This window comes from Schistocerca nitens, chromosome 3 (assembly GCF_023898315.1).
Source record: "Schistocerca nitens isolate TAMUIC-IGC-003100 chromosome 3, iqSchNite1.1, whole genome shotgun sequence".
Taxonomy (NCBI): Eukaryota; Metazoa; Arthropoda; class Insecta; order Orthoptera; family Acrididae; genus Schistocerca; species Schistocerca nitens.
Genome location: NC_064616.1, coordinates 945,175,457 through 945,201,384, shown reverse-complemented (window position 1 = coordinate 945,201,384; position 25,928 = coordinate 945,175,457). Strand labels below are relative to the sequence as shown.

Here is a 25,928-nt window from a genome sequence, read left to right as displayed (position 1 = left end):
GATCATTGCTTGTACAGCCCTCTCGCTGTGTCCGGAGCAAGTATGGTGGGTCTGACACACCGGTGTCAATGTGTTCTTTTTTCCATTTCCAGGAGTGTATATTCACTCACCAAATATTACAAGCCTTCAATAATAAAATACCACCAGTTGGCATTTCTCGTGATCTTTCCAAGGCGTTTGACTGCGCAAATCATGTTACCCTCTCAGAAAAACTTAGGTTTCGTAGAGTTGAAGGCTTTTTAAACAACTGGTCTGAGGCATACATAACAAACTGAATGCAAAACGATGTGCTGAATAATTTGAACAATGTTGGAAGGTGGCAGAATTTTAGTGACTGGAAGAAATTTGTACTTGTGATGACCTTCCAGTTAACATTCATCAAGCAGAATCAGCACCTTAGAGATGCTGTGTCCAAACGCTCGTGCGCCGACTATAACACCACATTCAAATTCACTGAAGTCTTGATAATCTGCCACGGTAGCAGCAGTAACCGATCTAACAACTGCGCCAGACACTTGTTGTCTTACATAGGCGTTGGCGACTGCAGAGCCGTATTCTGCCTGTTTACGTATTTCTGTATTTGAATGTGCATGCCTGTACCAGTTTCTTTGGCGTTTCAGCGTATATATATATATATATATATATATATATATATATATATATATATATATATATATATATATCAGTTTCTTTGGCGCTTCAGTATTTATATATATTCTGCAAACTGACTTGTTCTTCATCATGTCGATAAAAAAATCGTTCAAATGGTATATGGAACAAATTACTTAAAAACTGTCTGCTCGGGGTGAAATGGTTTATAATAACAAATCACTGAAGGAAAGTCTTCAGGCAACTTAGGGAGGGAGGAGGAATTAGGAAGAGGCATAGAACAGAGGAAAGCGAAAGAGAGATGTACCGAAACAGAAAACAGCCGCAATCTTCTCAAGCCACAACAGACAAAATGATGAGGTGTAAACGTGTATGGATCATCCCGTAATTCACTTAATGCTATGTAGAAACCTGGATCTGAAACGCTAGACGGGTATTTGAACTCTGATCGTCGTGACATTGAAAGAAAAACGTCGTATAAAGTGTGACCATGTTGGTGGAATTGATAGAGCTGCTTTTTTTTTCTCTGATACGATAGTAACGATATTAATTGAAACATTATTTACAGCAGTGATTTGTCAGTTAAGTTAGCAACGCTTTTAGTTATAATTTACAGTAGATCCCTTCAGCAGACATTTCTCTCCAAAAGCAGAGAGTGCTCGATATCACATCTCAAAATGCCAGCATCTGTTTTCTGCAGAACCGCAGAACGAACTCCAAGTGAAAATAAAATCTACAGATACAAACTGTCTAAATTCACCTCTTCAAATATAGTACCCAAGAAGTCATAAATTTAGACAGACTAGATATTTATTATTATTATAATTGCATATCAATCAGTAAAAAGTTCCCATTATTTAAAAAAGCATCGTTTGGAATACCTAGTCGTTGTGATTTGTTGGGGGACAGAACACGACACTTTACCCTGAAGGCAACGTCATCAGTAGACACCCAGGTGACTCAGGCGTTATGAGACCACTGTTTTTAACGCGCTGTGTTAACGAATTACATGGTGACGTTACTCAATGTTATCGGTAGACAGATTTGTGTATATCAAAAATGAAACTGATGACGTAGTACTCTGATGTAAAATCATGCAGTTGCCCCCGAATCTAAAGAAGTGAAACACTGAGAGTTTCATTGACCTCATTATGTCGTGGTGGTCTTCAGTCCAGAGACTGGTTTGATGCAGCTCTCCATGCTACTCTATCCTGTGCAAGCTTCTTCATCTCCCAGTACCTACTGCAACCTACATCCTTCTCAATCCTGTTTATTGCATTCATCTCTTGGTCTCCCTCTATGATTTTTGCCCTCCACGCTGCCCTCCAATACTAAATTGGTGATCCCTTGATCCCTCAGAATTAGTCCTACCAAACGATCCCTTCTTCTAGTCAAGTTGTGCCACAAATTTATCTTCTCCCCAACTCAATACCTCCTCATTAGTTATGTGATCTACCCATGTAATCTTCAGCATTCTTCTGTAGCACCACATCTCGAAAGCTTCTATTCTCTTCTTGTGCAAACTATTTATCGTCCATGTTTCACTTCCATACATGGCTACACTCCATACAAATACTTTCAGAAGCGACTTCCTGACACTTAAATCTGTACTCGATGTTAACAAATTTCTCTTCCTCAGAAACGCTTTCCTTGCCATTGCCAATCTACATTTTATATCCTCTCTACTTTGACATCATCAGTTATTTTGCTCCACAAATAGCAAAACTCGTTTACTACTTTAAGCTTCTCATTTCCTAATCTAATTCCCGCAGCATCACTCGATTTAATTCGAATACATTCAATTATCCTCGTTTTGCTTTTGTTGATGTTCATCTTATATCTTCCTTTCAAGACACTGTCCATTTCATTCAGCTGCTCTTCCTGGTCCTTTGCTATCTCTGACAGAATTGCAATGTCATAGGCGAGCCTCAAATTTTTATTTCTTCTCCATGGATTTTAATTCCAATTCCGAATTTTTCTTTTGTTTCCTTTACTGCTTGTTCAATATACAGATTGAATAACATCGGAGATAGGCTACAACCCTGTCTCACTCCCTTCCCAACCACCGCTTCCCTTACATGCCCCTGGACTCTTATAACTGCCATCTGGTTTCTGTACAAATTGTAAAAAGCTTTTCGCTCCCTGTATTTTACCCATGCCACCTTCAGAATTTGAAAGAGAGTATTCCAGTCAACATTCGCAAAAGCTTTCTCTACGTCTACAAATGCTAGAAACGTAGGTTTGCCTTTCCTTAATCTATTTTCTAAGATAAGTCGTAGGGTCAGTATTGCCTCACGTGTTCCAACATTTCTACGGAATCCAAACTGATCTTCCCCGAGGTCGGCTTCTACCAGTTTTTCCATTCGTCTGTAAATAATTCGTTTTAGTATTTTGCAGCCGTGGCTTATTAAACTGATAGTTCGATAATTTTCACATCTGTCAACACCTAGTTTCTTTGGGATTTGAATTATTATATTCTTCTTGAAGTCTGAGGGTATTTTGCCTGTCTCATACATCTTGCTCACAAGATGGTAGAGTTTTGTTAGGCCTGGCTCTCCAAAGGCTGTCAGTAGCTCTAATGGAATGTTGTTTACTCACGGGACTCATAATATAGCAGTCTTTAACTGCGGGATTACGTCTCGAAAGCATACAGTCACATTGTGCAAATACCAGCGAAAAACAGAGTGCTGGATATGATATAGAGTGAACAGGTAAGCGAATGTAACAAATGTGAAGGTACTTCTAAATTTTACTTCCTAAACGGGAAAGATGGCGCTTTCAAATGGCTACTGCAACCAGTCACGAAGAAATGCTTGTTTATTTACTATGTCTTTGATACTGGATTAATGAAACATAAAGGACGTGTATACAAAAGCGTACAGCAGAGTCACATCGTTAACCATTTTTGTCCTACCGCCCCCAGTTGCGTGCAGTATTATGTTGATAATTATTATTCTACATTCGTCTACTCACAACTGAATAAATCAAATTTTTTCCTGCCATACGAGTTTCTCTTTTATTATTTCCAACGCATCTTCAGTGACCTGGAATATATGCATATTTGTCTTCAAACTATTTTGATTTACATTTTGGGCATTATGTATTGAAGTTGCAAACAGTTCTGGCACTTTCCGTTTGTCTGCGATGTGGTAATAGTATAAATTTCTACTTACAAATTTCGTAGCTGCTTGTCTACATCTGTTCCTTTTTCTGTTTTGGAGCTGTTCTTTTTATGATTACTACCATACGGAATTTCGTTTTCACAATACTAGGAAATGAACGTTCGTGTACTTGTTAGTACGTTTTGGGTGGTGTTGTCAACCGTTGGAAGTAATTACCAACTGTTGTCATATCAGTCGTCTATCACTATGTCATAGATTCAGAGAAAGTGCCAGAACTGATTATAACTTCAACATGCAGGGTGAGACGGCTAAGAGAGGCCATCCCCAATACACCCAGAATGAGTAAATATATCGAGGTGCGGTTTTCGCCAAGTTGTAGCGGACAATATGGCGAATTTTCCGACGTTCGCAATTAATTTTTGTCGTTTATCGTAGCAGAATTGCTAACCGACCTTTTTTATAATGTAATGTGTTTACATACGGAGTTTGGAAGAATCTTCTAAGAGAACTTCAATGACATAAGAAGTATGGGACTTGATCAAAGAGTATCAAGATAACAGAGCAGCAAACCGCTGTCCCGCCGTCGGGAGAAGAGGTTCCACAAACGTCTGCCCTGTTATACCACAAGTGATCAAGCACGTAACTCACGTACGGTTTGTGTGTTCATTATCACGGATGTCACACCAAGTGTTTTTCATCAAGACGGACTCACAATTCCCATATTGTTGTCCGTGTTATCTATTTCATGTCGTCGGGAGCCGTCAGTTTATCCCAATACACATTTTGTTTTAATTTTCGCCACAGATGAATGTATAGAAGCGTTAAGTTTGGTGAGTGTGCACACCGTATTGCATTTCCTAGATGACTGTTCCAATGCTCTCCAAATATTCTCTTTGCAGGTTCTGTCATTAGATGTGTACAAGGGGAAGGACATCCGTCGTGTTGGTACCATACTGACTGCTTTACGTCCAGAGGGATGTTTTGAAAAACTGCGGCAGCAGGATATCTTAGGAATACTTGTGTGTGTTTAGATTCTCATCAATAAAACAGGGACCAGTGATGCGGGTCTTGAAAAATAAGCACCAAACGTTGATACACCAAGAGCGTTGTTTTTGTCCACTTCTTTGAGTCAGCGCTGGTTTTCAACTGACTATTACTGCATATTGTGAAGACTGACTTGCCCACGGTTTGTAAACGATGCTTATTCGTTAAACAAAAATTTTGCGTAGGTGTGCCGCACCATTTTGCACTTTTCATACGTAACATTTAGAGAACTGTTACGAATATAGATGAAGCGAAATGATAGAAAGATGAAATGCGATGTAATATAGTGTTCGCAGAACACTCGTTTGGTTGATCTCTCTCGAACTTCCGAGATCCCATGCGTAACATTTGCATTGTGTGTTACCGGTGCTAAAATGTTAGTTTCATTTCTTTCATAAGTTGCTCTTCTTTTTCCATGGCGTATTTTATTCTCCATAAATCCAGTTTATGAAACTTTTTTATCATGTATGCAAAGACAGATCGTGATTACTTGGCACGGTCTTGATACTCTTCAGGAGACAACCGTACCTCTGCTCTAATAGTTTTGCGACATTCACCAAAAAATACTTTTTTTCGACTTTCGCATGCATCGTGAATGTGGAACTCTTCTCTTGACCCTGTTATCTTGATACTATTTGATCGAGTCCCATACATGTTATGTCGTTGAAGTTCTCTTGAAGCTTCTTTCAAAAACCAGAAAAAAGTATATAGTTCTTCCACAAAAAAACTAAGTCGGTCTTGTAATTCTGCGACTATAAACGATAAAAAATATTTGCCAACGTCAGGAAATTCGCAATACTGTCCGCTATAACTTGGCGAAAACCGCACCTAAATATATATTTATTCCTTCTTCACATATATGGGGTGGCCTGTCTAAGCTACCGCACCAAATTTTACGTCCAGAACGTTAAGCAATAATTTAAAGACAGATATGTATATAATGCAGGTCACTGAAGATGCCTTTGAAATAATAAAATGGTTCAAATGGCTCTGAGCACTATGGGACTTAGCATCGGAGGTCATCAGTCCCCTAGAACTTAGAACTACTTAACCCTAACTAACCTAAGGACATCACACACATCCATGCCCGAGGCAGGATTCGAACCTGCGACCGTAGCAGTCTCGCGGTTCCGGACCGAAGCGCCTAGAACCGCACGGCCACCACGGCCGGCCGAAATAATAAAGAGGAAAGGCGTACGGCAAGAACAATTTGTTCTATTCAGTTGTGAGCGGACGGATCTAAATTAAAAGTCGCTAATTCTTTCCAGAAGAAAACATGAGAAAAGAGAGGAGCTTCACGACTCGTTAGTATCACCTTCATTAAAGGCAGAGAGCTTGCTGAACTGGACAAAAGTTGAATTAGTCTTCGTCAAGCAATCATCTATACATTCACCTGAAGTGATTTGTAAACCTAAAGCAGAATGGGTTTTTATGTTGGTAACGCCACGTAGCGCTCTGTATGAAAATCACTGACTGTGCTGTGTGCGGTCTGTGACTGGTTGGACTCATTGTTGGAATATTCTCTTGTGTAGTGTTGGGCAGTTGGATGTGAACAGCGCGCAGCGTTGCGCAGTTTGAGGTGAGCCGCCAGCAATGGTGGATGTGGGGAGAGAGATGGCAGAGTTTTGAGAGCGGACGATCTGGACGTGTGTCGGTCAGAAAAAGGAAATTTGTACGACTGGATGCCATGAACTGATACATAAATATTATGACTTTTGAACACTATTAAGGTAACTACATTGTTTGTCCTCTATCAAAATCTTTCATTTGCTAACTATGCCTGTCAGTAGTTAGTGCCTTTAGTAGTTAGAATCTTTCATTTAGCTGGCAGTATTGGCGCTCGCTGTATTGCAGTAGTTCGAGTAAAGAAAATTTTTGTAGGGTAAGTGATTCATGAAAGGTATAGCTTATTGTTATTCAGGGCCATTCTTTTGTTGGGATTATTGAAAGTCAGACTGCGTTGTCTGAAAAAAAAAATTGTGTCAATTTAGTGATGATCAGAATAAGTAAAGAGAGAGAATGTCTGAGTACGTTCAGTTTTGCTCAGCTGTTTGAAAATCAAATAACGTAAGAAGTTTATCAGCAAAGTCATTTATAAATTTTCTAAGGGGACGTTACAGTTTGTATGCCGTTCCTCCCAATATCTTCACCTCTCGTGGTATTATACAGCGAGATATGGCTTACGAATATATTTGCAGTGAGGGGTTTGGGAATATTCTGCACCGTTGACATTGTGTGACATTTTGAAGCAAAGAATATTGTTAGAAATGGCCGGCCGGAGTGGCCGAGCGGTTCTAGGCGCTACAGTCTGGAACCGCGCGACCGCTACGGTCGCAGGTTCGAATCCTGCCTCGGGCATGGATGTGTGTGATGTCTTTAGGTTAGTTAGGTTTAAGTAGTTCTACGTTATAGGGGACTGATGAACTCTGAAGTTAAGTCCCATTGTGCTCAGAGCCATTTGAACCATTTGTTAGAAATGTCAAACTCAATAAAACTCTTCTGGGTGTACAACGGCACTATGGTGTCAAATGCTCCAACGAATGTAGATGGCCGAAACTTTGGAGTGTTTGACACTATGGTAAAATAACAAAGGCATAAGATTTTTACTGAACAATAATATACTCATTTACATAGACGAAGTTATTACTGTGATCTACCGATGAACCGAATCAGAAGGAGACGTCTTGAAATTCAAAATCCGAGATTGCAGCAAAACTTGACTGTTCACTCTTAAGGAGACGTGTCCCGATAATTCGGATCCCATTAAGCTGAGTTATCCACTTTTTTATCTGCTTAATCAGATCTGAAATACACTCTTCCTTATTAAAAATATTTGTTACAATGCCTTTATAATATTCAGACAATATTTTAAAGCCCTACGCTTGACGACAAAAAATCCTGTATTCGTTTATTCATCTGCCTACCATTGACAGGAGGATGAGGAAAGAAGTCTTGTCAGCTCGCAGCAGATGGACTGGCTGGAGTATCCCCGGAAGTTTGCGCCTTTAAGCGTTCACTGTGATCTGCTTAAGCAGTCGATGTACAGCGTTCAACGGCTGAACTCGTAAGCTGATGCGGCTTCGCAACTGTTGTCGCTGCTCGCCATGTTCGTCGTTAGCGCTGGCAACGAGAGAGCTTACGCCGTGTTTGGGCAAAATCGCACTTAACAGCCAGTGTCGATGCACAGCACAGTTATTAACACCGCCCTGATTACACCCTCCCTGCAGGACAACATACTATGGCGCTAATTCAGTGTCGGTAAACTTCTGCGTCTTCCTGTTCCCGTACATATGGGGACGAGAGAGAAAAAGACAGTGTTGTAAATGGTTGAAGTCTAATGCATCTGAAGGGTACTAGAGTGAATGAGCTATTGAAATACGAACTGAGAGGTTTCAACAAGATTACTTTTTCTGGGTTTGTAGCACTGCTCCTTCTTTATAATTTTGCTTGGGGTCAGTATGATAATGACTGGCTGCTCTCTGAAAAAAAAATGCACGTCCATCAAGATACAAACAACACTTAACCTGATGAGACTGACAGTTAATAATTGTAAATATTGGAAGTAGAGACGAAAATAGGTACATATGTAACAGATTATTGAAGACGTCTGTTATAGATTGTTCACGTAGCAGAGTTAAAATGTGCATTTCAGCGCCGAGGTAATTAAACAGTGATTTTCAATTTCAGTTATGATAAAACAATTGATGTTCCATTGTTTTCTGTAGCATCACAGCTAATCACAGAGCACTGTCTGGTAGCGTCTCTGACGAGTGCTATCCGGGTTTCTGAGATTGTTTCTGACACGTTCATGCTGATTTCAGTGTGCGCGGTAATTCTTTCGCTATAAAAAACGATAAATTCTCTTATATTTTTTTCTTACTGTGAACTTTCCAAAATGAAAACGCGTGCATGTGTAGACTCTTAAGAGGGCACTCTTTTTTAGCTTCTATTACATATTCGTTTCCGAGCAGTGCGTAGCTACTAGGATCTTCTTCTAGACTTGTGCAGTTAGGACATCTTTGCTTTGACATTTGCAGATGTACAGCAGTGCTGGCGTCACAGTGCTACGACCATTAGTAGTAGCTATTGTGTAAACTAATTCTTTTGCAAATTGTTCTTCCATTTGTTTTTCCCACACATGTCATCATTTGATATGGTTTCCTTTCTTTTTGACATATTATAACATAAGCCTCACGTTTTTAGTTAAAAAGTTCCTCATTCACTTTATTCTTGGTATTTTGAGCTGACAAACAGTTTAATCAGTTTCAGGAAACACGCAAAGTATTTTCTCAGAGACATTCTTTCAGAGCACACTGTTTCTCTGAATATCTTACAATATTTCAATTTTGAAGTTAACGATAAAAAAAACAACAAATTTCTTTCATCTAAAGCACCACGTATTAATGAGGCTATGGTAGTTGATAAGTATTCTTTACATTTTTTTTTAGACTTTGCAATCACAGTGACAACCGCGAAAGCTGTTGTTGTTGTTGTTGTCTAATTCCCACTTCAGGTCTCTCAAAATGAAAACTGGCAAATCAGAGGTTGACTATAAGAAGAATTAATAATTACTCTGTAGTATACAGTCTGACAATTTCTGACTACATGCAGTACAATATGGAAAGTAGGTGGTGTTTATGAATTACCTTTAGCGATATCATGAAACAAAATAATCAGTGTCATAAATAAAGTGCCTCGAAAGTGTGAGACAAGGGAATAAATGTTTCCCCCACACTTATCGCTTTACATTAAAATCAGATTTATCCAAAACACAATGAAGTAATTTTTTCACAACTGGTGGAGATAAAGAACATAGCCTAAGTGTATAATTTCCAGTATTTGTTCCACAAACAATACGATAACTTTCTTTCCAGGTAAACATGACGTGCTGATTTAGACTGACAGGGAAACGAGCCTTAGCTTTTTATGTGTGTCCCCTAGCAGCTGATTTCCAATGTAACAACATAAACAACTGTAATGTAATGTGCACAGAAACTGGAAAAGATTTTGTTTGATTCGACTACAATCAGTCAGCACAGTCTATCGCAGAAGACACCGCCTGCAGCGTACTAACATAGAACGAACTTTCAGAGCTATTTCACCAGGAAACAATTGCAAGGCTAAGAAGTATTGATATACCCTGTAGTCCATCGACGTAAGAGATCGCTTGCACTCCTCTCATTCAGTATAACCACGTTTTTTCGTATACTCAGTGGATGTTGAAGACATCCTATGGATTTCTTTTTGTTGGGGGAGATGAAATGTTTGCTGTACGAAACACCGATAGACACTCCTACAGAGCTGACTGCCCGTTGACTGAAGCTACAGCCATTATTTGTGAAACACGTGGTTGTTTTGAGCGTGTTAGGCGATCATTAACACGCAGTTGCCACGTGTGTATTAATGTAAATGGGTACATTTCGAGCAACATCTCTAGAAAAATATTCATCACACAGCTGTTTGGACACCGACTCTGAACACCACTAGCGTCAAAACCTTCGTGGTCTCCTGGTTGGGAAACATTTATCTAACGTAAAAAATTGTTTTCTTTCCCTCTAAACACACTAAAATTTTGTATACCCAGTTTTTTCACTCTGTATATTTAATTCGTGTGATTTTTTCCCTATTATACGAGGGTTGGAACTTAAATAGTGGCAACTATTTATTCACAACCCATACAAGAGAGTTAGTTGTTTGCACTTGTTACTGTCCTTCAGAGTAGTCACCAGCGTTGCGTAGAAGCAGTTGCCAGCGATGTGGAAGGCGTAGTATGCCGTTAGCAGAGCTTGTTTGTTAATGGTGCGAATGGAGCGGTCTAAAGTTATGGTGATTCTCGTGTACGACTGTGATGGTGTTATCCTAACGCATTACGTTCCTCCACGGCAGACCGTCAATGCACAGTATTACTGTTCGTTTTTGAAGCATCACCTGCGACCAGCTTTGCGAAAGAGGCAGCGACACTTTCTGCACAACCTACCCCTCATTTTGCACGACAATGCGCGGGCGAATACAGCGTAAGCTGTGGCTGCTCTGTTCGGTCGATGGGACTGGGAAGTACTGTACCATTCACCACACTCCCCAGACTTACGTCCTTGTGACCTTGATTTGATTCCGAAGATGAAGGAGCCACTTCGTGGCATTCGTTTCAGAACTGATTCAGAGATTCGACAGGCAGTAGACCGCTCCATTCGCACCATCAGCAGAACAGGCTCTGCTAACGGTATACTACGCCTTCCACATCGCTGGCAACGGGTTGTACATAACGCTGGTGACTTCTCTGAAGGACAGTAACAGCTGCAAACATGCAACTCTTTTGTATCGGTTGTGAATAAATAGTTGCCACTATTTAAGTTCCAACCATCTTACTATGAATAAACCAATGAACAATCGCCTACATAATGTAGGCTATGCGTGTTTTTTGTATTTTAAGAAATTTTTTAAAAACTCTTTGTGTATCAAACGAATACTACCTCAAATTACTACCACATGTTTCACATTTTGAAACAATCACAAATTTTCTTAATAATTACCGAAATTAATGGACAGGGCATTAAGATCGCACCCTATAAACACACGGTGGGCTGAAGATACAAAATAGTCAACAACAGAATGCCTGTTTTCCGTCGCTAGGTATGACGTGCATAAATGATTTCTTGCAGCCAGCCTTCTATACTGCTTTGTTCCGTAATTTATTGACGATTTGTACAAACCATTTTCTTTTTCAGTCGCACCTATTTTGCCAGCTACATTCCCGTGCGTACTTGCTTTTGGGTACGCGAGAGGTGCTTCCGGGTGTTGCTTTACTATTAGCCACGCGTCAATTCGATAATAGTGAATGCGATAGTGTCATAGAAAGTTATACAGTGAATTTTTGTTGCAAAAGATTGCAAGACTATGCCCGGAGTCTGACCTACAGACATACTGTCATGTAAGAACAAGAGTGGAGAGATAAAGAAAAATGGGTGACATTAACACAGGAAATGCATGTGCTTCCTTAATGCATGAAAGAGCTATTAGCTGATGAGGAACATTCATTACTTAAAAACTACCGCTTCCTTTGACGTCAGAGTAACGGAATCTGTACCGAGCGCACAAACAAGATAAGTTCCAGTGAATATCGCTGTAACCAGAGAGTTTCGTTACGTGTATATATATAGGGTGAGTCACCTAACATTACCGCTGGATGTATTTCGTAAACCACATCAAATACTGACGAATCGATCCCACAGACCGAACGTGAGGAGAGGGGCTAATGTAATTGGTTAATACAAACCATAAAAAAATGCACGGAAGTATGTTTTTTAACACAAACCTACGATTTTGTAAATGGAACCCCGTTAGTTTTGTTAACACATCTGAACATATAAACAAATACGTAATCAGTGCCGTTTGTTGCATTGTACAATGTTAATTACATCTGGAGATATTCTAACCTAAATTTGACGCTTGAGTACCACTCCTCCGCTGTTCTATCGTGTGTATCGGAGAGCACCGAATTACGTAGGGATCCAAAGGGAACGGTGATGGACCTTGGGTACAGAAGAGAATTGAATAGCACATTACGTCCACATGCTAACACCTTTTTATTGGTCTTTTTCACTGACGCACATGTACATTACCATGAGGGGTGAGGTACACGTACACACGTGGTTTCCGTTTTCAATTACGGAGTGGAATAGAGTGTGTCCCGACATGTCAGGCCAATAGATGTTCAATGTGGTGGCCATCATTTGCTGCACACAATTGCAATCTCTGGCGTAATGAATGTCGTACACGCCGCAGTACATCTGGTGTAATGTCGCCGCAGGCTGCCACAATACGTTGTTTCATATCCTCTGGGGTTGTAGGCACATCACGGTACACATTCTCCTTTAACGTACCCCACAGAAAGAAGTCCAGGGGTGTAAGATCAGGAGAACGGGCTGTCCAATTTATGCGTCCTCCACGTCATATGAAACGCCCGTCGAACATCCTGTCAAGGGTCAGCCTAGTGTTAATTGCGGAATGTGCAGGTGCACCATCATGCTGATATCACATACGTCGACGCGTTCCAATGGGACATTTTCCAGCAACGTTGGCAGATCATTCTGTAGAAACGCAATGAATGTTGCAGCTGTTTGAGCCCCTGCAATGAAGTGAGGACCAATGAGGTGGTCGCCAATGATTCCGCACCATACATTTACAGTCCACGGTCGCTGTCGCTCTACCTGTCTGAGCCAGCGAGGATTGCCTACGGACCAGTAATGCATGTTCCGTAGATTCACTGCCCCGTTGTTTGTGAAACCCGCTTCATCGGTAAACAGGTAGAACTGCAACGCATTCTCTGTTAATGCCCATTGACAGAATTGCACTCGATGATTAAAGTCATCACCATGTAATTGCTGATGTAGCGACACATGAAACGGGTGAAAGCGGTGACGATGCAGTATGCGCATGACACTACTTTGTCTCAGTCCACCGGCTCTCGCAATGTCCCGTGTACTCATGTGTGGGTTCATGACAACAGCAGCTAACACACCAACTGCACCCGCTTCTCCTGTGACGGGCCTGTTACGGACCCGTTTGCGTGCTACGACCATACCTGTTGCATACAGTTGGCGGTAGATGTTTTGCAATGTGCGGCACGTTGGATGCTCTCTGTCCGGGTACCGTTCTGCGTACACCCTGCAGGCTTCAGCTGCATTTCGTCGACACTCGCCATAGATGAGTATCATCTTCGCCTTTTCAGAGTTCGAATACACCATGGTCACAGTTCCTACAACACTACACTATCACAGACGTCTGGTAACACGGTGCACTACAGTTGGTCTGCGTGCGGAGACGAATGCAGAGTAACAATAGTAGCAAGCGCTACATGCGGACACTGCGACAGCTAGACCAAACCACAACAGTGCACTACAGCGACACTCGTCAACACGGTCGTCGTCGTAAACATGTCCCTGCAGATGCCGCTCGCCGACCGTGGCCCGTGTTTGTTACAACACGCAACTGAACGTCGGAGGTTTCAAGCGGCACTGATTATGTATTTGTTTATATGTTCAGATGTGCTAACAAAACTAACGTGGTTCCATTTGAAAGAAACGTAGATTTGTGTTAAAAAACATGCTTCCGTCCATTTTTGTATGGTTTGTATTAAACAATTACACTAGCCCCTCTCCTCACGTTCGGTCTGTGGAATCGGTTCGTCAGTATTTGATGCGGTTTACGAAATATATCCAGCGGTAATTTTAGGTCACTCACCCTGTATATATGCAATGCTATTCGTGATAGTCTGCCTTTCTCACAATAGTGACATTAGTGCGCGCTTAGTAAAAATCGCGCCTTACCAATTTTATTGAGATTTCAGAAAATAATATAGCAGATAAACGTATTACTGTCCTCGCGTGGATACTAACAAGCAGAAGACACGAGGTAGCGGAGAAAAAAAAGGCTCGTACGCACAAGGGACTGTATTGATGTCCACTTGTCAGGCCAATGGCTTGCGGTCACGCGAAAACCGAGAATAGCCGACGTTAATACACGGCCAACCATAAATAACCGAATCTACAACATCTCTGCACATTATCCTCAGCCTTTCGACGTCGCTACTAGGTGCGATATCACGTGATCATCCGATAGATGTAAACCCTCATTGTGGACACCGATACTGGGTAGACGGCACTAAAAAGAGGACCAGCAATAAAAAACCAACTGAAACTAAAATCAGCATTTTCCTCGTCAAGCCTCTACTAGTATTAATGGTCTGGCGCCTTGCCTGTATCAGAAAAGATTCTTATCCTTTGACAACATCGAGAATGTTCTTCGTAGAAATAATAACTATACAGCGCTGATTCCTTACTTTTACGCGTCATGTTCTTCTTTTGTTACTAAGAGAATTTGTGTAAGTGTCGGTCTGGCGCAGAACAAACAAATATTTGGGAACCTTGACTTTCTTTTTATTCTGAAGTTTTTGAAGGAATTTACAGACGCGCGATAACTAGTGTTAGCAAGCTACCTGAAAAATAATATTGCTAACTCAATTTTGTAAATATAATAAAATATTTTGTACAACGAAAAACCAGTCCAAAGTTTTAAATTTTACGTTTTTTATTCACTTGATGACTAGTTCCGGGCCGAGACCCATTTTCAAATCATCGAATCATAGCCGAAAATGATGTTTTCGAAGAAGTGAAAACCATGTCAAAAATGTGCAACGAACAGTTACAGCTCAATCAGGTAACTAAGATCTTCGGAAATACCATTTGTGACTATATTGCGATGTTTTGAAAATGGGTCTCAGCCCGAAAATAATCATCGAGTGAATAGAAAAAAGTAAAATTTGCATCTATGGACTGGCTTTTCGTTGTAATGGTTAACAGAATTTGCTGATCTATTACTTTAGCATGCTGGAAGTTCGTAAAGATATTTTGGATTTGAGAAAAGTTGTTAACAGCACTTTATTAATTATGAAACAATTACGATAAAATCAGTTTATATAAGAATTGTTTTGAAAATGAATCATAATAAACGCAATATACTGCAAGAGTTGAGCGAATGTAGTGACTTCTCGGCGAGAGAGGAATTACTAGAAAGCTGCACCCTGTTTATGTCGTCAGATTCGGTCGAAATGGGAATGCGGTACACCTATGCGAACGTTTTTCTGGAACTATAAAATTTAATAAACGATCTATCCTTGATACGAATCATGTGTAGATACAGATACCCATTCATCTGACGAATATATGCTGTAGGGACACGAAAGATTTCGGTGGACAAGTACAGAAAATTCCGCATACGGGCCACTCGCAAGAAAAATGCGTTTTGAAGGCTGTTTCAGAAACTAATGTTGCAGAACATATTCACTTAGTTTAAAAAATGAAAATGTTTGATACCTAAATGTGTAAGTCCGGGAGAAAGTTCGTTATGGGACCAGCGTCAAATTTCCTTGTCACTAACAATGCCCACGACGATTGTGACATTATGACCCCCTAAGACTCATGGGTTCTAAACTAATGTTATGATACTTTGACTTTCTGATACACATTTTCCGATGAAGAGTTATGTGTTAAGAAGGACTTTTCATTACTGATAGAAACTGTTCGTTATGGCTTTGAAGTTTTTGTCCTGTCTCATCAGCATTTTTGGTACAAATGTGTTCTTTCTCTATTCCTTTTGGAGTTTTGCCATTATATGCCGAGTAATCCACGAGAGCGGGAGAGCATACCTTTAATTCCAATTGCTTGTTTTATATCACTGTTTAGCTTTCTTATGCATAACGTTTCTGCGCATTTGTCCTTATTCTTTTTTCCATTTCGCTACTGATCCGACCTTACTTTCCGAATAGCCCTCGTATTTCAGATTATGCACACAATTTTGAATATACGTGTGATGTTCAGGTATGCACAATGTTTCGATTATGTGACCAGATTTAATGTGCATACTAATATGAGCGTAGGTACCAGTTCCTGTACTGATCCACATAATTTTTCGCCCGTTTCCATGAATCTGATGCGTTACCTGTACTGTTAATGGTATAAGTAATTCCTCTATATTTTAATAATAGTGTCTGAGCTCACCCTGATTTTCTGCCGCGTTCTGTGAATGTGCTGCTACATTGTATGACCATTAACTTGTTCCTATACTGTTTGGTTCCCGTTTGTCTGATATCTCATTCATTCATCCATTCATTCACAAATAGGTTGTAAGTTATAATGGACAGTTTATACTATACCACTCGTAAATAACGTTGTCTTTCATTAGAGAACAGATAGTTGAAAAATGAAGCTGTGCGTCTTCGTGGACGTGAAAGTTACAACAGCGGAACCAACCGAAAAAGGAAACCTTATTTACTATATCCTCATCGTAACACGAACCTAGTGACAAGTCGTCAGTGAATTTCGAAATTTAGTGGGCACTCGATTGAAAGCATTATCTGGACAGTGGCACTGTTATAACGTAAAATACGTAACGCAACAGATTCGTCATTCATCCCACCGCTATTCCACACCACGTATGTAAGATAATGAACCAATCAAGATTATTGTGTACTTACTCAGCTCGTGTCCGGGAGTTATGCAGAAACTATATTTGGCTTTATGGTTGATGAGAACAAATCTATTTACTGTGCCCTTACAGGTCCTATATCAGTCAGCGCATCCCTCAAATTCAGGTGTACGAAGCATTCAGTTGTTCCGTAGTTACTGGAATGGAATTCCCTTTGAATAAACGCAGGAGGGGTTGGGAGGGCAGTACCTTTACACGTAACTATTTAGCTTCTACACTCCTCCGTATACACCCAAGAATATATTACTAATTTTTATTACATGGATAAGATTTCGCTATCTGGCCCACACTTGGTGTGAAACGAAATCCGAAAATCCTCTTGTGCGGTGATTCCAGGATAGAATCTTCTGTGGCGATTTCGAGATAGAATGTGATACATGTGCAGTTTTTACGCTACCTCACTGTTCATTTTCAGCCATTTGACACGCACTGCTGCATAAAGGCCTCTTCTGCACTTCTCTACGCATTAGAGATTCCAGCTATATGCGTCCATATTGCTCCTGATTGTTTTCTAATTTTTTATATCCAACTTCCAGTAGGCCGTCACATGGATCATTTCCTATCTCTTGGAATCCATCAAAGAGCTTCTTTGGACCATGTACGATCCATTCGCATAGCTACATATCCTGGTCACTTCTATTAAATTTTCGTTAAACTCATACTTACGTTTTCCACCTCAGTATGTTTCCTGCTCGATTCGCGAGTTTTCCGGTCTTTCCTATTAATGCATCTTTCAGTTTCCTGCCGAGTAATCATCATCTTTTGAATCATTCTCGATGACATCTAAGTCAAAGCTGGTAATATAGACATACTGCGTTTGCAACATAACACAAGCTTTGTTTTGAAAAACTTACTGGTGTTCCTGCTGATAAAAGAACCGTGTAATTAAAACTTCATCATTCATGAATGGAATATAAACAGTTGTAACTTCCAAATATAAAAGTATGTCAGTTAAATAAAAATAAACTTATAGGGGCATAAAATTTAAAGCCATGCGAAGAACAAGAGTGAACCTCGTAACACGAATATTTTTAACAAAGCGCAGTACAAGTATACGAGGTAAGACTTGTTGCAATATCGCACCCAGCAGAGATTAAGCGTCATGAATGATAGGCACAAAGCAGAAAATAGTTTCTGACTCAGAAAAAGGGAATGCCGAAGCAGCTACATATTAAAAAAATACGCGTATAGTAGTTTATATAGTAACGCGTATAACACAGCTGTATACTGCATTTGGACGAACTTTCTTTTCTCTCTCGAACTGCATCAGCTAGCGAAGAACTTGAGAAACGGATAAAATGTTGAGTATAAAAAGAAAGAAATTTAAAGGCATGGATGTAGCACTACATTAAATGTGGCTCACATTTTGTACGTCACTCTCATGTCTTGACAAGGACTCTGCAGTGGAGAACAAATAATAATAATAATAATAATAATAATAATAATAATAATACCTTGACGCAAAGCGTTTCACAAACTTCCCTCCTCAGGGAAATGATATAGTTCCGATTTGACCGAGTTAATATATCACACATTTTTCTTGATACCGTGGAAACGACATTATTTTTCTGTCATCCTTTCAAAGCACTTTCATTCCACCAGTAATAAATTTATTTCTTGTTAGGCAACTGTTTTGTTGCAGCTGAGAAAGAAGTATTTTGTTTCGTATTTGAAAACAGCATTAATTTACATATCGTTTGGAATCGTGTGATGCCTGTTAGATTTCCAGTTAGTCGTAAGCATAATGCGAAAATTGTGAACGGTGACTGAAGCAAAAGACAGTTTAAACACATAAAATTTCTCTTCAAAATAACAGTAATCTTCACAACCACGGTCCAGTGCCGGTGATACAGTAGTAAACATGATGTGCGACAAAAACCAGCTAACAAAATGGTCCCCGTCGTACATACAAATCATATTTTGTTTCTGAAGCAATGTACATTATATAATATAATCATTAAAATTTGCCCTAACCGTCCGAACAGCACAAAAAATTGTAGCTCTTCCACACTCTAATATGCCACATTTGATAACAATTCCACTACAGGCAAACATTAAAAACCAGCACTGAGGAAAGAAAGAGATAGACAACATTGAAGTATTATTTTTATTGCGTGCCAAATATATTGTGCGTTTCCAGCTTAGCAGAATCACTGAAACACCTTCCGAGGAAGATAACATGTTCATTTGGCCAAGTGCAGCGTGAACAGTGTTAAGTGTTTTCCAAGTACAGGCACTATTTAGCGTGTAGAAAATGTAACATCATGTTTGTGCTTATGCTCATGCTGCTTCTTTTCTTTTCTTTTTTGACAAAAACTTTGATTTGCTTATGTTTAGTAGCACGATTTTTTTAAAATATCGACGTGTCGTGCCATCTTTCATAAAACACGTGAAAAGTGTAAAAAGAGTGCTGTTTGTCTCAAAAACTGGTAATTAAATATTTAGGAAATTTGGGAATAGAGAAACAGGAAAATATATTTATATCATTATTACATAAATATTACATACACAAGGCCAAAAAATTAATGTTAAATTACAGGCATGTACTTTTGCAACAAGCATTAATTGTGCGAGCAGAAGCCATTCAAAAAGCTTGTGCTTGCATTTAACATTAGTTGCTGTGAAACAGTTATTAAGCATGTTAAAAGTACTCTGTATTTCCTACCTGCTGTGTACCTTCATTCCAATGTCAAAAAATTAATTTTAAAGCGTGCTGGAAGAAACAAAGAAAGACATTATAGGCTAGAGACGAATAACAAAGTTTCCCGCCTCCCTGCGCTCCTGCGGCTAAGAGAGACGACGTACGCGCAAAGAGCAGCCTGCAGGCAGCAGGGGACGGGTTTGTTGTTCGTCTCTGGCTCGAGGGTGCCTGTGGGATACATACTTTTTCCCGGGTACTGCGTCAAACTAGTCCGCCTCGGCTGTCCGTCTTCGTCAAATAGCGAGCTGTTGCCATTGCCATTGCCTTGCCATTGCACTTCCTGCCTTACTCCGTTATAATCCTTCTGGTTGGCACCCCTAATGCCAACTAGAGGGTTCTCTAACTGAGACTCAATGCCGTCAAACGACGTGGCATTTTCCGAGGATATCACCTTAACTGAAATTGACCCCGAATAGGAAGCAGTCAGTTTAGTTTCCGAGTCATCGTAATCTATTTGAGTTTCTTCTAGGGACGGTTGCGGGTGCTGGTGCGAGGTGGGCGGGGAGAGAAAGTACGGATACAAGCTGGGGTACCACAACTCTCGGAAATTTCCTTGCTCGGGGTCATACGGGTAGAGTGCAGAGTCTGTGCCAGATAAATCAAGGGAGGCTGGTAGAACGTCTGAAATGAAAACAGCAGGAAAAGAAACAATCAGTGCTGTGCTCACAGTGGTAGGATGACACATGCAGTGCAAATAGAATACTTGAGTACGTCTAGGGAGGCGGCCGGAGCGCCGGTTGTGGGGCTTCCGGCCGCCTGCGTTACAACTAGCAACACAAAACGTCACACTACCGTATCACTAGGATTTCCTCAACGCTTTCCACAACATTATTTAAAGTAACTATTTTGTGCTTTCATCTATGTTTATCGCAAACGTGAATGCTAAGACCTGGACGATGCATAGCTGACATGCATCTTGCTGTGATGGTGCTCAAACAGTGAGTGGTGCGCCGCTCAGCTACCGTACCGTGCTGCTCGAGCATCCGCAAGCCGGACAGTGAACGCAACTTCCCACACTTAATGGTTTCAGTTCTGACGAAGCGTTACTATCAGCCGTTCCCTCCGGTCGCGGATGCTCGATTTTATCATTAACTTAAGCTTCCCGAATAAGAAACTCGTATTTTGTATTGCGATGCGACAGCACTTACTTAAATGACATTCCTCACCACCAACATCTACATCTTGTAAGTTTCTGATCCGTCGAAACAAAACAGACCAGATAAGGGTGCATTTAATTGATCCTGGTTCCCATTTATTTATTGAAAGACTTTTCTTTTAAATTTTAATGAGTACCAATCGTAAGGCAATAAAATATGTGAAAAAGGCAGATGACAGACGTCTACATTTCTTCCTTTCGAAATCAGGAAGAAAAAGGTCTTGAACTAAAATGATTTTAAGAAAAATAATGCACAATCAATAAATGAATTCCCCTATAGTAGCTAACTAACTTTTTTGAAAGAGACAACTAGACTTCATGTCGATTCAGATACATCTAAATTAATCCAGTTGTAGGCATTTAACTTACTGGTTTACCCAGAAAGGCGACAGTCAGAGTCGCCAATATTGTGAAGGATATATTTTCTTTTTTTTCCGAAACACAGATATGTCTTTCACTTAAGCACACGTATTTCAGTAGAGGTGAAAATATTGTTTTTAAAAGTGCTGGTCATTCTAGCTATATCTACATCTAAGAACACAACACCAAAAAACTGATGAGGCAGTGACAGATGTTAGATAGGTGCCAGTGCAAGGTGCGTAAAACCTCCTCAGTAGTTTATCAATTCTCTTAGTGCTTTACATCAACTGTGAGGCATACATCCAACTACGCGAGACGGACAAGGAATGTTCTCTTATTTAGTACTATAATCAATATTTTCAACTAGAAAAAGCTACCAGTACAGAAACCAAAGGGTGATGGGTGAAAATAAAATACATTTATTTAAAAACTTATGTTTCTTGGATGTTTGTAACTCTTGTTGATTTACTTCGCGGTGGTACACTGTGTTTTTTCTGATTGTTTTCGTCTCCGTGTTTTTAGAAGCTTTCGTGTGTAGAGTCAAACATTATATAAGTACTTCCTCCATCCCCGACTGTCACTGCAGGGGACATTTTCCACTCCAGCCCCTAGTTCTAGTCACACATCTTCCTCTCCCCCCCCCCCCCCCCCCCTCACTCTCTCGCTCACTGTTCCACACACATCTGTTCCCTCTTCTTCTCTATACATCTCTCTTTCCTCTTTGTTCCTGGAAATGAGTCCCAAATCCATAATAGTATTTTCTTTGTGTATGTATGTAAGATGTAGGAAACGATCACTGGTCCTCGCAGGAATTTCTGTATACACCGTTACTCAGTTTCTGATGTCATTTCTTAGAGTTTATCGAAACAATTCTCTTACTTCCTATACTGTATGGAGCAGTCAGTTTCTTTCTTCATCTTTCCAAATGAGAGCTGTTATTCGCGGTTGTCATGACCATTATGGTAAAATCATTGCACAGCTGGAAAATTCTTGCTTTAGTAATACATTTGTTAAATGTTTGCCTATATCTTACGTTCGAAACGACCCTTGAATTGTAGAATCAATGTAAGCAGAATGGGATAAATATGAATTAGTCAATTTCCAAAAATTCATAGCCCAGTCAGTTTGCCTATCACATATTACACACCACAACTTTTAAGTTCTGCTTACATCACATAGCACTATAAGAAAGTTTGCAAATGTAATGTACAATATTCTTACGCAGTGCTAAATCGAAGTGCTTGTTTTAACGCAAGTGATCACGCTGTTAATATAATGAAAGTATAGAGACCAATGGTTTAAAAGCGCTCAATTTGTAACGGAAGGTTCGTAATGGACTTTAATTTTAGCACATACAGTGGGTGTAAGAAGTGCTCAGACATATATTTATTTCGACTTTGGGGTTTCTTTAGTAGACTTACCAGAAATAATTATGTTAAGTAACGTAAACAACAGATCTCAGATGCTGTAGAATTTATTTTTTGCTTGGAGTACGGAAAAAATGAAACACATTGTATTAACAAACACGAAACTTCAAAATCTCGTCCATTCCTGTCACAAAAAAGTAGTCAGTAACTTAAAGGTAAGTATTCGGGTACCTAAGTTTTTTTGTTTTTTCATGCTATTTGCCGACAATTTCAACGCTGTGGGAGGGATGCATTTTGATGTCGGAATCATGATAAAGAGAACTCCAAAAATTCGGTGTGATACGATGTTTATTTTCAAAAATAGGTACAAAAGAAGAATATCACAGCATAAGAAGACTGAAATAGTTCGAGGTTGCGTGTAATTGTATTTTTCAGACACTGGACATTACTTAGGGCATACAAGACATACGTTACCGTTCTAAGAGCAGGAAAGAGGGTGGCTGCCTCAGACGCTACATGGTGCTCTCTTGGCATTTGCCACTTATTTCCGTGGTATTTGACGTATGGTGACAACAGTTTTGACGTTGCAGAGCTTTTCATGGTCTACATAATAGAAATACGACAAATATCGTCTGAACAGGCTATACTGATAGTGTTCTGAATAGTTGTTTCTAGAAAGTGAGTAATGACAGTAGCAATAGGAGAGAAAACTCTTAGAATGTGTTGTGAACATATATATATATATATATATATATATATATATATATATATATATATATGGCGAGTGAGACAGAGAGAGAGAGAGAGAGAGAGAGAGAGAGAGAGAGAGAGAGAGAGCAAAGTGGCGACACCCAAAAAAGATGAATGGTTCAAATTTGAGGGCGACTGAAGTGGACGAAAAATTGCAAATGTGCATATTCATTATAGCGATATTGCAGAGGCCACTATTGTGTGTATTCTGTACAAAGGAACGTTTTTGAAGTACAGAGAAAAGTCAGGACATCAGACGAGGACTGTACCTCTCAGACAGAGGAAAATGATTCACTTTGTATATCCTCAAAATGGAGTCCAAAATCTGTGATCCAAAAGTAGTTACTTATTTGCCCAAAAAACGGGTACAGACCTCACTGCATCTCCGATAAGGAATGTGTATAGACCGCAAGACTGTCACGGACGGGTAGCTAGGAAGAAACATACATTAATGAACAAAATCGGATGAGGAGCTGACATTCATAGTTGAATATCTAAGTCACCTTGAAGTCTTCTGGAATACGGTCGAGTGATGAAAGCATTTTTTTACGTTCTTGACCGAGTGAAGTAGCGGAGTGGTTAGGACACTGGACTCACAACCGGGAGGACGACGTTTCAGATCCGCGTTCGGTCATCCAGGCTAAGGTTTTCCGTGATTTCCCTAATTCGCTCCTCTCAAATGCCGGAATACTTCCTTTGAAAGGACACGCCGGATTTCCTTCCCCATTTTTGAAACATTTGGAGCCTGTGCTGCGACACTAGTGACCTCGATGTCGACTAGACGTGACATAGTCTCAGGCTCAGTGCTTGTTTCGAGGTAGGTAAATTTCCCCAGTACCAGAAGCCAGTATTTCTCTGCGCAGAGTATGAGCAATATAACGCATAATGATACAGCGAAAGTGAACGTACAGTAAATTAAGACGAAACTACGTTTAGAAAATAATTTCGTCTTCCAACAGAATAGTGGACCGTCGCAAGTAGAGTAGGTACTAAGATGTATTCCTGTACAATCCTTCAAAATAACGGGAAATTCTGCACCAACTTAGAATTACAAATTATAGGAAGCAACAACGATGTGAAGAATGTACGAACTTCAAGGAGAATGATGTGAAATACATACAGAGGAGACTTCTAAAATAGAAGAATCTACACTACTTTATACAGGAGTGATAGAAAATTATTTACGACGTCATTTAGTCTGTCGCTACGCTCTGCTTTTTTCTGTTTCTAATTTACAATTAATCATCATATTATTCAGTATACATGGTGGTTATAATTAAACTTTCGCTATTTGAGCCAGCGTACACTGAAAACTATTCACCGTATGGGTACACAACTTTATGGGCTTGATGTTTAGACTGTGCGCTGCAGGATTTGCGGTCGGTAATGGGACGGCGACGTAGGGTTGAAACACAAGCATCAGCGTGCATTAAGCTCCAGACAATTGAAACGGGTCTGGAAAAGGTGAGAAGGCTTTACTCGTAAAGCTGTTTTATCAAAACAGCAGTAATAGCGCTGCAGCTCACGCTAGTATCGATGCCTTAAAGGAATACGGAGAGATCCTCTTTCGACACCGCGGTTGAAGAACGTGGTGCGAAAGTTCGAATAGCTAGCCATTTGGGAATTTCTCCTGGGAGAGGCCGACGGCCATTTGCTCCACAAATTATTGAAGAAATTGCTGTTGCCATTGCTGGACCTAATGTACGATCTTTAAGTAGTTCACAAGCTGTGTAACGGCAGCTAAACATTCCACGGACCACCGTTCAGCCGGCCGTTGTGGCCGAGTGATTCGAGGCGCTTCAGTCTGGAACCGCGCTGCTGGTACGGTCGCAGGTTCGAATCCTGCCTCGGGCACGGATGTGTGTGATGTCCTTAGGTTAGTTACGTTTAAGTAGTTCTAAGTCTCAGATGTTAAGTCCCATAGTGCTTACAGCCATTTGAAACATTTTCCACCGTTCGAACAGTATTGCCAACAAGTGTGAAATGGTGTCTCTAGTGCTGTTCCTATCTGTCGTGGATGCAGATGGTCGTCACACTGAACAACGTTTGTAACCTGGAACGTAAACATGATACGCAATTAACAAATGTTACCCTCTTAATAAAACATTCTCGGGTTTCAATCTGCGTCAAGTGGTTTACTGCCCACGAGCTTTCGGCAGAGATCTCTTCTGCCATTGACAAGTAGATTACTGTCGTGTGGTTGTCATTGCCGTGCGTATATAGCCGCGCCGTCGCTTGTGACGTCACTGATGGTCGGTCCCGCACCACATATGGTAATGTTTTGGTCGAGCGACCGCCGGGCGCGCTTCAACTCCCTCAACACCGCATTCTACGCTGTACTCAGCTGTAATCCACCGTATCTTGAAGGTGTTGTCAGAAATTCTAATCTCTATGGCCTCGTTTATCACGCTATCCTAGAAGCTATTAGTCCCTTTAATAATAGACGTCTCATCGAATGCAGTTCGGTGTCCGTTTTCCAGAGCATGTTCCGCTACAGCTGACTTTTTGGGATAGCGCAGACGGTATCACCTTTCATGTTCTATGTGGCGCTGTTCAATAGTGCGAACAGTCTGGCCGACATAGAACTGCCCACATCCACACGGTATCTTGTAAATTTCTGGTGTTCTGAGGCCTACATCGTCATTCACAGATTTCATTAGTTGTCGGATCTTTGCCGTAGGCCTGAAGATTGTGTCAATTTTATGCCTCTTCAGGAGCCGACTAATCTTCTCTGTTGTCGAACCACAAAAAGGTAAGAATGCAACCTGCTTGATGTC

General features: G+C 40.4%; 1 protein-coding gene across 1 annotated transcript in view; it reads right to left on the bottom strand.

Annotated features, from left to right (window-relative positions):
• Window positions 1-25,928, bottom strand: part of LOC126249498 (uncharacterized) — a 983,368-nt gene that overhangs the window by 380,346 nt on the left and 577,094 nt on the right. Inside the window, exon 5 of the mRNA XM_049951150.1 lies at window positions 19,702-20,139. Within this exon, the coding sequence (XP_049807107.1) occupies window positions 19,702-20,139 (438 nt within the window). The remainder of the gene's footprint in view (window positions 1-19,701; window positions 20,140-25,928) is intronic.